Source organism: Python bivittatus, unplaced genomic scaffold (assembly GCF_059951505.1).
Source record: "Python bivittatus isolate LINGU-HERP-01145 unplaced genomic scaffold, Pbiv_v1 ctg000340_np1212, whole genome shotgun sequence".
NCBI lineage: Eukaryota > Metazoa > Chordata > Lepidosauria > Squamata > Pythonidae > Python > Python bivittatus.
Genome location: NW_028277056.1, coordinates 8,201,477 through 8,216,053, shown reverse-complemented (window position 1 = coordinate 8,216,053; position 14,577 = coordinate 8,201,477). Strand labels below are relative to the sequence as shown.

The window sequence follows — 14,577 nt, the reverse complement described above, 5'->3', positions numbered from 1 at the left end:
ATGATTGAGGACTTGCTCGCCTTCTTTAAGAGAAAAAGCTAGATTTTGAGAATTCTTTAAATTAGAAAAAAAAGACAATGGGGGTGGGGCCTGTTTGAGCTGCAGAAAACCATGCAGGACACCAAGGAACTGGAGAGGAAGAAGTTCCAAGATTGCCAAACTTCACACAAGCTTGGTAGTGGATTGCAGAGCTTCAAATACTTAATCCTACAAGCATCACTTATGTACAGATTATCCATTTTATCTTCCAAGGAGTCAGACATCACTGGACCATCCTCTTCAGTTTTTGCTGTATGCCAGATGAATAAAATACTACAGGTTTTTGACAGATCAGTTCTCATGGATTGCTTTTGTTTGCAACATAATGCAATTCAGCTCTTCCCTGGATGGAATGTTTCATTGATTCTGAATGAGAAAGTGTCACTGACATTTTTTTTAAAATATGGTAACACTATGTTTAATCACACTTGAAAGAACACTAACCCTCCACAAAACATGTCTCCCGCAGGTATTAATAGATTTCTTTGTATCATTTTTTTTAGGTCAATGGAACAGAGATTGAATATGAATTTGAAGAAATTACATTGGAAAGGGTAAGTTAATTATTTTTCACACTGTAGAGGCATAGTTAGAAATACAAATAAAGGAGCTTGTTGGATGGCATCTTTCATTTTCCATTTAAGTAGCTTGAGTGGAATTCACATTATTTAACCATAACAAAAGCCTATCAACCCAGATTTATTATAGGGTTGAAATCTCAAAAATACATGGTGCGTTCCAAGGGAGCTTTTTCCTTTAAAAAGATGTTTGCCCTTTTATTTTAAAATGTTGACACTATTAAACATAGCGGTTAGAAATTCATCAACGGTTTCTTCTCTGTATTACAGTGCAATGTTTCTGTATTTATTTTATTTTAACTAAAGTTCCATGCATAGATAGGCACGTATGAGATGTGTGTACTGGCTACGTTCTCCCAACACAGAGAACCTCAGAGCTATATTCCCATCACATTGAAAAGGTTTAGGGAAGATTGGCCAGATCATCACAAAGAATAATGGGAAATAGCAAAGGACATTTCTGACCCTAAGTTGTTGGGGCATTTTTAATCATCACTCCTTAATTAGAGTGCCCAAAGGTCACTGAACAGCACACGAGCCTCCCAAGATAATATTTTGGAATGCCACATTGCTGTGAATAGAGGCATCAAGTTATTCATTTATACCGAATGAAGGCCAGTAAGATTTATGTGCATCACTGAAGTTTGACCTGGCACAGATAATGGATTATCCCTTGTGTTAAGTTTCAAATGGTATATAATGAGTGTTTGCTTAGTGCCTTCCATTTCTTAGCAAAAGCCATCACTGAAAAACACAGCATAGGAGAAAATATCACTTGCATATTGTGGGGGCCTGGTAAACAGCAGCCCTGTGAGTCACTGGCAGTAAAAACTTAATTATGTCTATTGCCAAAAGAAAGGGGTGGGGCTTTTGTTTGCTTCTGAAGAAGTCTAATTGACCATCATGTGAAATATGCTATAAAGTACACTCTTACGTACCATACCTGGAGACAACCCTGTGTCTGCTTCTGGAAAAGACCTGGGCTTCATATGAAGCCATCTACAATTCAGGAGTGGCATATTACAAGCAGACACAAACTGGTTTGTCTGCTGAAAATATAATTATGCCTTTTTGGACACCTCTGCACTGGCAGAAGTATGTGTGTTGGTTGCAAGTCTTTGTTTTGCAATTGGACAGGTTAATTTGTCACCATGACTCCAGCCTCCCAGCAAAAATTGAACCATAGCTCATGTGCCATGATGGAAAGAACTACTCTATGGCTGCCTGATCCAAACCACACAGATCAATCAACTCCTGAATGCTCATTCACAGAATGTATCCTCTTCATTGCTTTATGGACCAATAACACCTATAGGGAAGGTGCCATATATACCTCTGGGGAGAAGGTGTTCCATAGCATGGGGACCATTACAGAGTAGGATTCCTACAGGCCCATGTCTCCTTGATTTCTCCTGGAACTGGGATTCTCCTTTTACGTGCATGAATCTATCAATCAATTAGTCCTCTATCTAGAATATTTAGAGACATATTCAAAAGGCTGTTGGAAACCTCGTTCCTGAAAAAGAAAAAAATAGAAAATGCCAAAAGGACTTCTGAGGAAGAAATTACATAATCTTGGGGTCATCACTTAAGAGTTTGTATCCCTGGTATCTATCCATCTAAGTGATGGAAGGAGGTCAAACGTGTACCTGAACTTCAGGAAGCTTGGTAATCCTTATGCATTATCCAGTTTGTTTCTATGATTGTGTTAATCTTAGTAATTAAGCCCAGGAAATGTAAACACATGAATGAGATCAATGCTATATATAGGGATTCATGGGAGTATGTATCAAGCTTGTTTTAGTTCAGTTTCTATTATATGTGAGTTCCATTGTGTGATAACAGCTTGCTTTTAAAAAAAAAGTTATCCGCACAAAAATTCTTAGAATTTTTGTATTCCCCTTTCCTAATATAAACATTTTTGCAAATTATTTTCCTTAATATATGTCATTGCTGCATATTTTCCATAATATAAACAGTTTTGTCTGCATTTGTTGTTCAATTCATAGGAATAGGTAGATTTCATCATAGAAGTGGGGGTTTTTGGTCTTGATTCAGGAAGTTCAATAGGCAAATGTGTATTATAATCCAAATTGAACAAATTTCTGTCATCCCTAAATATACATGTGCAAGAATAGTGAATCCAATATAATCTTTGAAAATTTCTGTAAAATGCAATAAAGAGAAATGCACAATGATGTCGTCCAATCTTGTATTTATTGCGCTGTTCATATTTCAGTTCCTATCTAGTCATATAAATCTAGATTAGGAAAGTTATATTTTATCATTTTGATGAAACTGATTCTTTCTGTTTTTCTTCATCAGTCTATTGTATGAGCTATTTCTCCTTCTCCTTCTTCTTGAGTGTCAGCTTTCTGCATTCTGCTTTATTTGCTATAAAGATAAAATTACATTTTCCTCAATGAACAACCTGAGCTAATTTTCTGAGATTATTATCTGGTGTAGAAAGCCAAAACATTACAAGTTCCCCATCCCCAAAGTACTTTATGCAATGACTTGGCAGCATAACATTCAACCTGGGGCCCAAGAAACATGGTGGCAAAAGGCAGAATCTATTTCCCAGTTATAGATTTGGGACATGATGTGTTCGTGTTAATTTCACTCTGGTTTTCATTAGCTGTGTGAAATAAGATAACTTCATGTATTCCATAATCTGAATTGCAGTTATTAGAATCTATAAAAATAGAGATGGAGTAATTGTCTCCTTCAGTGCCAGATGGTCTATCATATTGTACATTTAGCTGGTTGACATCAAGCTGTCCTACATAATGTAGGCTGAAATTTTACATGCACTTAGTCATGAATAAACCCCATTGGGATAAAGATGCACAGGACCAGGCCATTTACAAAATAAGATTTGCCTGGCTAGATAAAAACAATTATTCTAATTTTTTCTCAACAACAGTAGAAACCAAATGTCACAGGAAGACTTACAAACATGGTTAATGAATAACCTATCCCAACTGTCTGGTATTTTTAACCGTGCTGTGAACAGGGAGCTTTCATCCCTAAATATTATTATGGCTAATTTAGTCAGTTATGGCTAGAAAACATGGATAGAGTTGCTTTCCATGAATGTGTTTAGATAGTGCCTCTCCCCAAAATCAAAATACAGTTAATTCCATATTAGGTTTCTCCTTCCATCTGTTCTGAACTTCTTGACTTACTAAAGTCTACAGAAAAATATTGGAATTTAATGTTAAACATATAAATAGGCATAGTCCCATTTATTAGGATACCATGGCCAATCCAAAGAGAGTGATTAAATGTACATCTGATTAATAATGATTTATTAGATGTGGATGTGAAGGATTGCCATGACTAAAGTTGCATGGTGTTCCTCCACCACATTCGTTGGAAACATAACCTTGTTGAAAAGTAGTTGCTTCAGTCAGAAGTCCACTAGAGGAACAACTGGGGTTACTAAACACTGGGACAGATTGCTTTGGCTGGTAGGCACTGGAACAGATTGCTCTGGCTAGTAATCTCTTCCTTTAAGCAAATACTGTAGCTGGTCACCATATAGCCCCACAATACTCTATTTGTGCTTGTTCAGTCGCTAAAATTTGGTAGCAAAATGGCTGAGCTGCAAAAACAGCCCTCCCTTCCCTTCAAAATTGATATCAGCAACTTTGGAAGATAATACATGCTTGAAAAGTGGGGAAAAGCATCAGCTTTTGGTAGAGAGCCACAAAGAGGTGCATTATTTAGGAATTCTGGCTAAAGCAGTGTCTACTGAACACATGCATACATTGAAGGAATTTGAGTCAGGTGGAGGTAAGGAGGCTTAGGCTAACCACAGGAGAAAGGTTCAGGAATGGGCCAATTCTATTCTCAAGTCTAAGGATAAGTGCTGTTTGAGGAGAGAGGAAGCCTTGTCCTAGAAACAGATGGGATCTAGGAGTCCATAACAAGAGAAGGAAATAAGAATAGCTCTGCTGGAATTCTGTCTTATCTTAATCTAGCATTCTGATTCTTTGAGTTAGAATACATGAAGTAAACTGAATGTCTTTGAGACTGTATACCATTTTTTCCTTAAATATTATTTCTCAGTATGTGAAAATTTGCCTTTTTCCTACATCAATTTGCTAAGCACCAGTTGGTTAGGATCTTGACAGAACTTTCAACAGATGGTTTTGGAGACTGCCACTTAATTCTAGCATTTCCAACCTGGACACATCTGTGAAAGCTTCAACTGATTCATTCGTTTGCAAAGATTTAAGCTTCTTTTCTTCTCTTTCTCCACCTCCCTCAGAAGCCTCTCTTTGATTTCTAATTGGGTAAAGTAGCTGGTAACACAGTGACTTAGTTGTTTTGTCCTTGTCCTTGAGACTGCTGGCATTTTGGGGGGGGGCAGGGGGGGACTTGCAAAGAGTCTCAGAGACGTAGAAATTGCAATTAGGGACCTTGGAGTAATCTTCCAGGTTCAGTTTTCAGCATGGATATTATTCTGCTGCTGCTGCAAACAATTATCCTCAACTTTCCTTATGCCTAATTATATTTAATTCTCTTTCCGGTAAGGAAGAAAAATAAATAATTGACAGATGGTTAAGCAAATTCTTGCATCTGTACATGTGCAAAAGAGGAGCAAATGCTGAACAAGCATCTCACTGGGAGATGAGTTCCCAGTTGGCTGTTGAAGGTAATTGCACTTCAAGAAGCAAATGAAGGGCATAAGTGGATAGAACATGCTACAGTCCACTCTATTTTTTCCTGAAATGTTTGGATTTATTGAGGTCAAGAGAGTAATGTGGAGTCTCCTTCAAGTAGAGTTCAACTCCTGATGACTTCTTGGACAGTGCAGAAGTCGTGTGCCACTGTCGTCTTCTGGGATTTTTTTTTTGTTGTTGTTTTAATTTCTTAGTCAGTCCCACGGCCCTGGTTTTCCAAGATCTCTCAACCAAGTTCTGAACATCTATGTCCAGTCAAGGTCAATCAGGCATCTTGACACATGACACCCAAACTGCTCTGTGTTGTTTTGGACATGAAGCAGAAAGTTCCATGGGTTCCCCTGTCCATCCTTGGTGATAAAAAACACCTAACAATGTTTTTATACCCCCAAATCTGTTCCTTGAGCCAGCTGTCTCACTCTGAATCATGGAAGGTCTTGGCTTGCACAATGCAAAGTGGTAGATTTTAGCAATGGTTTAATAAAGCAATGAGGCTAGCTGATGTTTAATTTCTCTCCCAGCAGCTATAAAAACAGTCAGCTTCTGCGACAATATTTGTACTACAAAATTGCCTTCAATTGATCGCTTGCCCTATTTTTCCCATCTTGTGTGCCCACTTGTAATTTCATTGTTGCAGGTGTATGGCTGACACTAACTTTAGCATTTTACAATGTAATTATGCTAGCCTCATTCCTGAACAACACAGTGCGTGAGGATATTTAAATGATTAATTTAGGGAGAGAATTGGTTGTTGATATTTACAGCACTATTAATCTGAAAGGCACTTTTCAGCATCGGTATAAACAGACTGGTCACTGCCCAAAGGAATTTGTCATCTGAGAATAGGTTTGTGGAAAGAGGTGGTAGTAATGAGGTTCAGTTGAGAATAAGGCCCAGAATACTGAATAGACAAAGTAAAAAGGAGGGCAGTGAAAATGACCAACGGCAGATGAACCAGTGCCTAAGAAGAAAGAGTAAGGGGGTGCTTAGCTGTACAACAGAGCAGGATAGGAAAAGAGATGATCATTTGTTTGTTTGTTTGTTTATTTATCAAATTTATATAGCCGCCCATCTCACAAAAAGTGACTCTGGGTGGTATACAACAATCCAAGAAAACAATAAATATATAAACAATCATTACATAAAATCATTATATAGTAATTATTACAACATTAAAAACTATAAAAACAGAACTAAAACAGAAAAGGAAAATAATAGACGAAAGGATGTTAATAATAGAGCCACCTTACTACTTCACGTGTCCCCTGGGGTCCCCAGGCCCGCTGACATATCCAGGTCTTGAGGGACCTTCGAAAACTCAGGGTTGATGATAAGGCCGATCTCATCTCTGGTTTTTTGGTAATTATGATCATCTCATAATGTTTCTACCGTTTAAAGATAGAATTCAAGATGGTAAATTGATTGATTGATTGATTGATTGATTGAACATTAGGAGAAACAATAGCAGTTTGGTAATGAAACCAATTACCTAAAAAGTCCACCAAGTAGAGGCTGATAGTCCTTTGTTTAGGTGCTCCAGATTTTCTGTAATTCTGTGATCCTATTATATCATTTTCTATTTCCAGGTAAGAGTGCATTGAACTTAAGGCACAATCAATTTGGCTGCATTTCCGCTTTTGCACAACAGAATTGCAGAAAAACCCAGGTTCCATGAGATCTCCAGTTGATATATTATCTATTTATATTCATTAATTTAGAGGGTCACCCAGCTCCATAAGCTTCTGGGCAGCATGCAACTTTAAAAAGAATACAAACCAAAATAATGAGACAAGAACACTGTATGTCTCAGAAGAAGAGAGTAAATCAACGTTCAAAAATCTTAAAGGAGGCTTGCCACCCACCCTAACCCAAGCTGTTGGAGAAAAGCTAGTTTTCAAAGACTTTTTACAAATAGTCAGGGTGGGACCAATCAGATCTCTGGGGCAAGGCTACACTAGAGGCCAACCACCCATCGAGTGACATTGTTTAATTGCCAGGATTCGGAGCATGTCCATTTGTACAAGGCAGGTGGAAACTCTCAGAGATAGGTGTTCCTCAGATAGGCAGACCCTATGACATGAAGGGCTTTATAGGTGGTGACCAGTATCTTCAGTTCCACCAGAAGCATGTAGGCCACAACATGACTCTGCTGTCACTGTCCCAGCTTCTCCCCATCACACTTCAGGGCACTACCCCATATCATTCCCTGTTGGAAGAAATGAAAACAAATGTTCATCACTCTTGTCCCACCAGTTCACTGTGTCCTTCAAGATGGAAAAAAAAGTCTGATCAGTCTTCACACCACTCCACCTGGTCAAGGCTGTTGGAGGCCAGGGACCAGTCAACTTTGCTGAGGGTTAGGCACTCAGCAGAAGCCAGTCACCCACCACAAACCAAATAGCATCCAGATGGTTGGTAGGGTCCAGATGGGAAAGCTAACAGAGCCACAACCATATCTAGATCATACTAGGCCAAGGCACACCTCATTGCACCATGCCAAAGCTGAATTCCTCTTTAATACCTTGATACCTTGTCTGTTGGATGTCTCCTACCACTGTCACCACCTCTGTCACCACTCACCTGGACCACATCCCTCCTACAAACAGATGGGGACATGGCCAGATTTTCCAACACACCAACAAAATCACCTTTTCCTGTCATCCTCAGAGACAAACACCAATCCTCTCACAAATGCTTGACACATCTGGATGTCATCTAATTTGCTGTTAATGCTAATATATACTGTATATATATATATTTTTAAATCCCCTCTCACCCCTATGGGTGGTACGTGTCTTCCTCAATCTCGGGTCCTCTACCAGAGCCCTGGGTATCTGAGCTGTTCCTAGCACTGCACTCTTCTGGACAGAGAGCTCTGATGTTGTTCCTGGGATCTGTTGGAGCCACTCTCCCAGCTTAGGAGTCACGGCCCCAGTGCTCCTACCACCACTGGGACCTTTACTTTCCACATCCTCTTTATTTCCTCCTTCAGGCCCTGATACTTTTCCAGCTTCTCATGCTCCTTCTTCCTGATGTTGCTGTCACTTGGCACTGATACATCTATCACCACTGCTGTCTTCTGGTCCTTGTCTACTACCACAATGTCTGGTTGATTGGCCAGTACCTGCCTGTCCGTCTGGATCTAGAAGTCCCACAGGATCTTAGCCCTGTTATTCTCCGTGACCTTCTGTGGAATCTCCCATCTGGACTTGGGCAGGTCTAGCCCATACACTGTGCAGATGTTTCTGTAGACAATGCCAGCTACTTGGTTGTGCCATTCAGTGTATGCTGTTCCTGCCTGCATCTTACACCCTGCCATGATGTGTTGGACTGTCTCTGAGGCCTCTTTGCACAACCTTCACCTTGGGTCTTGTCTAGTGTGGTAAACCCCTGCTTCTATGGATCTGGTGCTCAGTGCCTGTTCTTGTGCTGCTTTGATCAGTGCCTCAGTGCTGTCTTTTAGTCCAGCCCTTTCCAGCCACTGGTAGGATCTGTCGATGGTACATCCCATGCAGGGGCCTGTTTTGCCATGGTACTTCCTCCACTTGAATTTCCTCCCATATCTGCTGCTACCTGAGGCATTCTCTCAGCAGCTCATCTTTGGGTGCCATCTTACTGTGCCGCCTAGAGTCACTTGCACAGTGAGATGGGCAGCATACATAAATTTGAAAATAAATCATTTAAAAGGAAGCTCTAAAAAGTGATCTCTACACTTGATGGCCATCTGTGCAAGCTGTCTTGAGTTGATGTCCAGTGTTCTCTTCCACAGTCCCATTGAGGTCTTGAGGTGTATGCACACACACACACACACACACAAACATACACACTCCCAAACACACAGACATAATATCAAACTAAGTGTGTATATTTACACACTACATTATTAATGTAACCTCAGAATCTATAACCATTAAAATGTCAAGCTATAGCTGGTCTGTAGACCTTTAGCTACCAAATTCATTTAAGTCTTCTCCCTAGAAATGGACTAATTGATGTTGTGAAATGAATGCATACAGAGGCACTTATTTTGCATAACTTAGTGCTCATGCATACATTGATTTCTTTCCTCCAGGCACTGAGCATGAACTACTAATAAAACAAACCATAGCCTTATCACACAAACAATGAACTCAGCTGGCAGTCAGCATTTTTAGCTAGGAAGCAGCCTACTGTCCCTGTTCCTGATAGCAAGGGAGCTAAATTTGATGTTGGAATATACTAAGCACTCTAAAAAAAAAATTCACTGACATATAATCTGTTGGGGAAGGTGGCTGAATGCACATTCGGCTTCCCGAAGAGCATCACATCACAGAGGCCAGGATGTAGCACAACAAAGGGATAACTGTTTTAAGTAAGTGCACCCCAGAATTTGCAGATAGCATTTGGAGAGGGTGCAATTAAAATCTGGATCCTGAAAGCAAGATCCCAAATCTCTGGAAGAGGCTCTGATGTGTAGGAGTCAGACTCCTTCCCATGCAGTTGTGTTCTGTTGCTTGCCCTGATACGAATTCCACAAAAACAACTTTCAGTAATGTTTGAATAGTTTTCCAGCCATTTTGGAGTGTTTTAATTTTTTTTAAGCCTCCTTTTAAATTATCTTCTTTTCACATTCAGACTTCTACTTGTGGGTTAAGGAAGGAAGACAAGGCCCCACAATTTGTGGCCCAGGTGAGATCTGAACTAGAGAAGTCACTTAAGGTGGGTTGCATAGGACACTGAGCAGAAAGCAAACAGTCTGGAAAAAATCAGGGGCCTTTTTCTCACATGTCTGTCTCTGTGGGCTGGACAAGCTAGAGCAGTGTTTCTCCACCTTGGCAGTTTTCACATGTGTGGATTTCAACTCCCAGAATCACAGAATCAGATTCATCACAGAATCATCAGATTGGAAGGACTTAGAACTTGTAGTTCAATGTGGTCTCAACCTTGGCAGCTTTCAGATGTGTGGACTCCAACTCCCAGAATTCCCCAGCCAGCATGGCTGGCTGGGGAATTCTGGGAGTTGAAGTCCATGCATCTGAAAGCTGCCAAGGTTAAGACACACAGCATTAGAGAGTCCACAAAAGATTTCTCAAACTTTTGTCTTCCTGCACTGGGAAGAGAATTATACTGTATCTCTTGGGAAGGCTCTCACTAGAGCAAGGGAGTTGATTTCCTGGCTGGTTTTAGGTTTTCAGATGTTTTTACCAGCTACTTTTCTCTAATACCTGATGGGCTTTGAACAAGCAAGGTCAGCAGCAAGTAACAACTTCTTCCTAGCAAGATTCTGGTCTGCCAAGCTTTGCCCACTGCATGGTTTGAGCCTCACATGAAATTACATTGGTTCTAGAACAAAAACAGATTTGGTCACTTTTATATTAAACATTGGGGGGACGTGGCGGCGCAGCGGCTTAATGACGCTGAAAGTTGCTGGCCAGAAATGGTCGACGCTTCAGCGGTTCGAGTCCAGCCTTCGCGTTAAACAGGGTGAGCTCCTGTTTCCTCCCCAGTTCCTGTCAACCCAACAGTTCGAAAACTTACGTGAGTAGATAAATGGGGACTCTCACTCCGGTGGGAGGAAAAATGCTGGCAGCGCCTTGCAAAAAAGGAGTCGGGAGCAGTTGCCGGTAAGCGCGAAAAACCACACGCGCCCGAAAAGGGCGCGAAGCAACGGAAACCCCGCCTCCTGCGCTCGCCAGCTGGGCTCTGCCCTAGGAAGGAGGCTCTGGCAAACCACTTCCGAAAAACAGTTGCCTTGAAAACTGCAAGGACTCGTCCAAGCAGTCACTGCAGGGTCAGCAATGACTGAGCGCAGACAAAAAAAAATAAAAATTAAACATTACAGAGAAGCTTTTGGGATTTTGGGGGGTGTGTGCGTGTGTGTATACACACAGAGACATACAGTATACACAGATACACACAAACACATATACACACACGTAGTCCAGCTGCACTGATTGGGGACAAGACACATGATGCATTGAATGACAGGCTTCCACACTCCAATATTCATTCATTCATTCATTCATTCATTCATTCATTCATTCATTCATTTATTTTAATTTCATTAGCTGCCCATCTCAACCAAGTGACTCTGGGCGGCGAACAATCATTGCTATGGCTAGTCATGTTTTGGAGGAGACTCAAATTCAGTTCTTTTCTCAAAGCCCTACAAATAATATAAGCAACCTAATTTTTCACTTATATCAAGCAATTAGCCTAATATGTCAGCTTTTTGAAAGTCACTATCTATACAAAGCTGTGGTTTTTCTAGTAGTAATGTATGGCTGTGAGAGCTGGACCATAAAGAAGGCTGAGCGCCGAAGAAGTGATGCCTTTGAACTGTGGTGCTGGAGAAGACTCTTGAGAGTCCCCTGGACTGCTAGGAGGTCAAACCAGTCAATCTTAAAGGAAATCAACCCTGATTGCTCATTGGAAGGATCGATAATGAAGCTCAAGCTCAGATATTTTGGCCACCTAATGCGAAGAGAGATCTCTTTGGAGAAGACCCTGATGCTGGGAAAGATTGAAGGCAAAAGGAGAAGAGGACGGCAGAGGATGAGATGGTTAGATAGCATCACTGAAGCAATGAGCATGAAACTGAGCAAACTCAGGGAGGCAGTGAAGGACAGGAAGGCCTGGCGCGATGTGGTTCATGGGGTCACGAAGAGTCGGACACGACTTAACGACTGAACAACAACAATCTATACTCAGACAGATGAGCACATGCTGTTAACACACAAAACTCTGTGATCTTGGCTTAGCATTTTGTGCAAACCCATCGAATGGGAATCCTTCAGTAACTGGTGGTAAACAATGAGCCCCATGCTGATTATATACCAAATTACAACCCAAATGTAGCACTTTGGCTTTCAGCAATGTATATTCTCAAAAGGGAGATCTCCTTTCTCCCCTCTTGGTCTCTGGGTTTACAGTTCTTTATGTCAGACTTTTCCTAGCAGGCTGGAAACAGGTAATCCAAGGAACAAGAATCAAGGAGAATTTCAGCAACTACTTTACTTTCAAATGAAAACCCTGGATATAGGGGGTCTCAGGGGACTGGTGAGACCTTGAGGTGGCTCCCTTGCTGATCTAATCTCTTGTGTGTGGTTTTTTTTTTTTTTTAACTTTTTAAAGACTCTGTTTGACATGTTTATTGTTTTATAATTTTTTGCTATACGCCACCCAGAGTCACTCCTTGTGAGATGGCCGGCCATACAAATTTGAGACATAAATAAATAGGCAATTTAGGACAACAAAATCCTTATCTATTTTCATCCAGTGTTTCTGTGCCAACGACCTGATAGTCCCTTCTTCCATCTGTTCACTGTTTTCTTCTCTGCTAGCTCTTCTACCAGTGCGAGAAGAAACTTTATATTACAAAGCAAGATAATTTAGGTATGACCATTGGAGAGGCGAGAACAATGGGAGCCAGGGAAAAAAATGAGGTTGTGAAGTAGCCACCAATCAATTTGCGTATCCAGTGCTGGCTCTAAGGATTTTGCAAAGTTCAGTTTGCAATATGGCATCCTTTTTTGGCATCAGGGTGGCTGAAGTGTTCATCACGCAGCTGGGGAAAAGAGTGGCTATTAGAAATTAACAGTATTTGTAGCTTGAGGCAAGGAAAAGCTACAACTACTCATTGTCATAAAAGCTTTTCCAACTTCTCAATCTATATTATGTGCTTTGAAGCCAATCCAGAATCATCTTCATATCCGCTAGCCTTGAAATGCCAAGAACACCAAAGGATGCTCTCCTTAGGTGATCAACCAAGTGTCTCTTGAGTCAGGTTTGACTCCTGGTGGCTTCATGAACATTTCCATGCAGCTTTCCTGTCAACAGTATGGAAGTGACTTGAGATTGCCAACTTCAGGAGTTTTTTCCAACCTCAAGTCTAACCTAAATTCCTGGGATTTCCTCATCATCTCCCATCCAAGTACTAATCAGATCAAACCCTGTTAGCTTTTTCATAGGTAATCCAAATGGCCTCTCCCATGGAATTCGTTTACACTATTGCTGGTACTGCATCTCCAAAGACCTTATCATTTTTACCGTCCTCAAAAGAAGAAGAAAATAAATCCCCTTTTCCAAGGTTGTGTTGTTCATGCTCCATACCTCGGTCTGGCCATCAACAAAAACGGAAGTGATTGCTATAGAAAGGGGATGCTAAAGCTTTGTCAGAGCAGCCAAGATTTCCCACAAATGGGAAAACTGTCTGCCAACAAACTCAACAGAGCTTCAGTATTTCAGATGGAAAGGTCACATTTAGTGCTTTTTGATACACTATAGCTAAACTGGAAATAAATCAGATCAGCTGCCCAACACATACAACAACATGTGGTCTGGAGCTTATCTTGGAGATACGGCGCAAAGACACTTTGTGGAGATACCTGAATTTAAAAACCCTTGTGTAATCTTTTACAGTGTGCAAATCCTGAAGAAGCCAATTCAAGGTCAGTATGAATTGAAATAAGAGTCAGCAAAAGCTGCTAAAATGAAAAATAAACAATAGCTGCTAATTTTTTTTAAAAAAAATTTTTTTAGTCACACTTTCCATAAACAGCTGCAGGATTCTCTGGCATACATAACCCCTAATTAAATTCAGTAAGTCAAAGGAGAGCAGGGCATTCCTGGGAAGATTCTAAGTATTTTTGGTCAATCAAGCTATCAGTCCAACTTCAGACCTCATTTCATTCAGAAAAGTCAAGCACATTTCCAAAATTGAATCCTAGTAGGATAAATCTATTATTATTTTTTTATCCCTAGCTAGATATGAATGCTACACTGAATGGGTTTGGGGATATGATCAGGAAAAAAATTCCTCAGATACGTGACCAGCTGTATCCCAGTTATTTTTGTGACCCTTAAAACATTCAACATACTTCGGCAGGTTGTACAAAATCCTTTTTTAAAATCCTTTTGTCCCCGACATGCCATGCCTCTGAAGATTTCTTCCTACTCTTTCTGAGTCCTGAAAAGCCTGCTTTCACTTTGTGGATCGGCTCACACAATACGTCAAACTCTAAACCTAGATCAATGAAACAATCCCTATGTTTGTTTGCATGCACACACAAAACAAACTATGATGGTTTAACATGATGATGCGATTCATAAAACATGCTAAAACAATGGTTGGCTGCTTTCTTTGTTTGTTTGTTTTTTGCATCTGTTATAGCCTGCAAAATCTAGTCCCCTTCTAAACAGTTTGGGCAAAATCTATTTTGTCTCCCTGTTCCTCTAGTTTTTAATATTCAAAGTGGCCAGATTGCAGGTGCGAGAGGGGAGAAGTATTA

At 40.5% G+C, this 14,577-nt stretch overlaps 1 protein-coding gene across 1 annotated transcript in view; it reads left to right on the top strand.

Moving 5' to 3' along the window:
- DLG2 (discs large MAGUK scaffold protein 2) overlaps positions 1–14,577 on the top strand; it is a 958,242-nt gene that overhangs the window by 674,432 nt on the left and 269,233 nt on the right. The window contains exon 9 of the mRNA XM_088140514.1: positions 543–593. Coding sequence (XP_087996640.1) covers positions 543–593 — 51 coding nt within the window. The remainder of the gene's footprint in view (positions 1–542; positions 594–14,577) is intronic.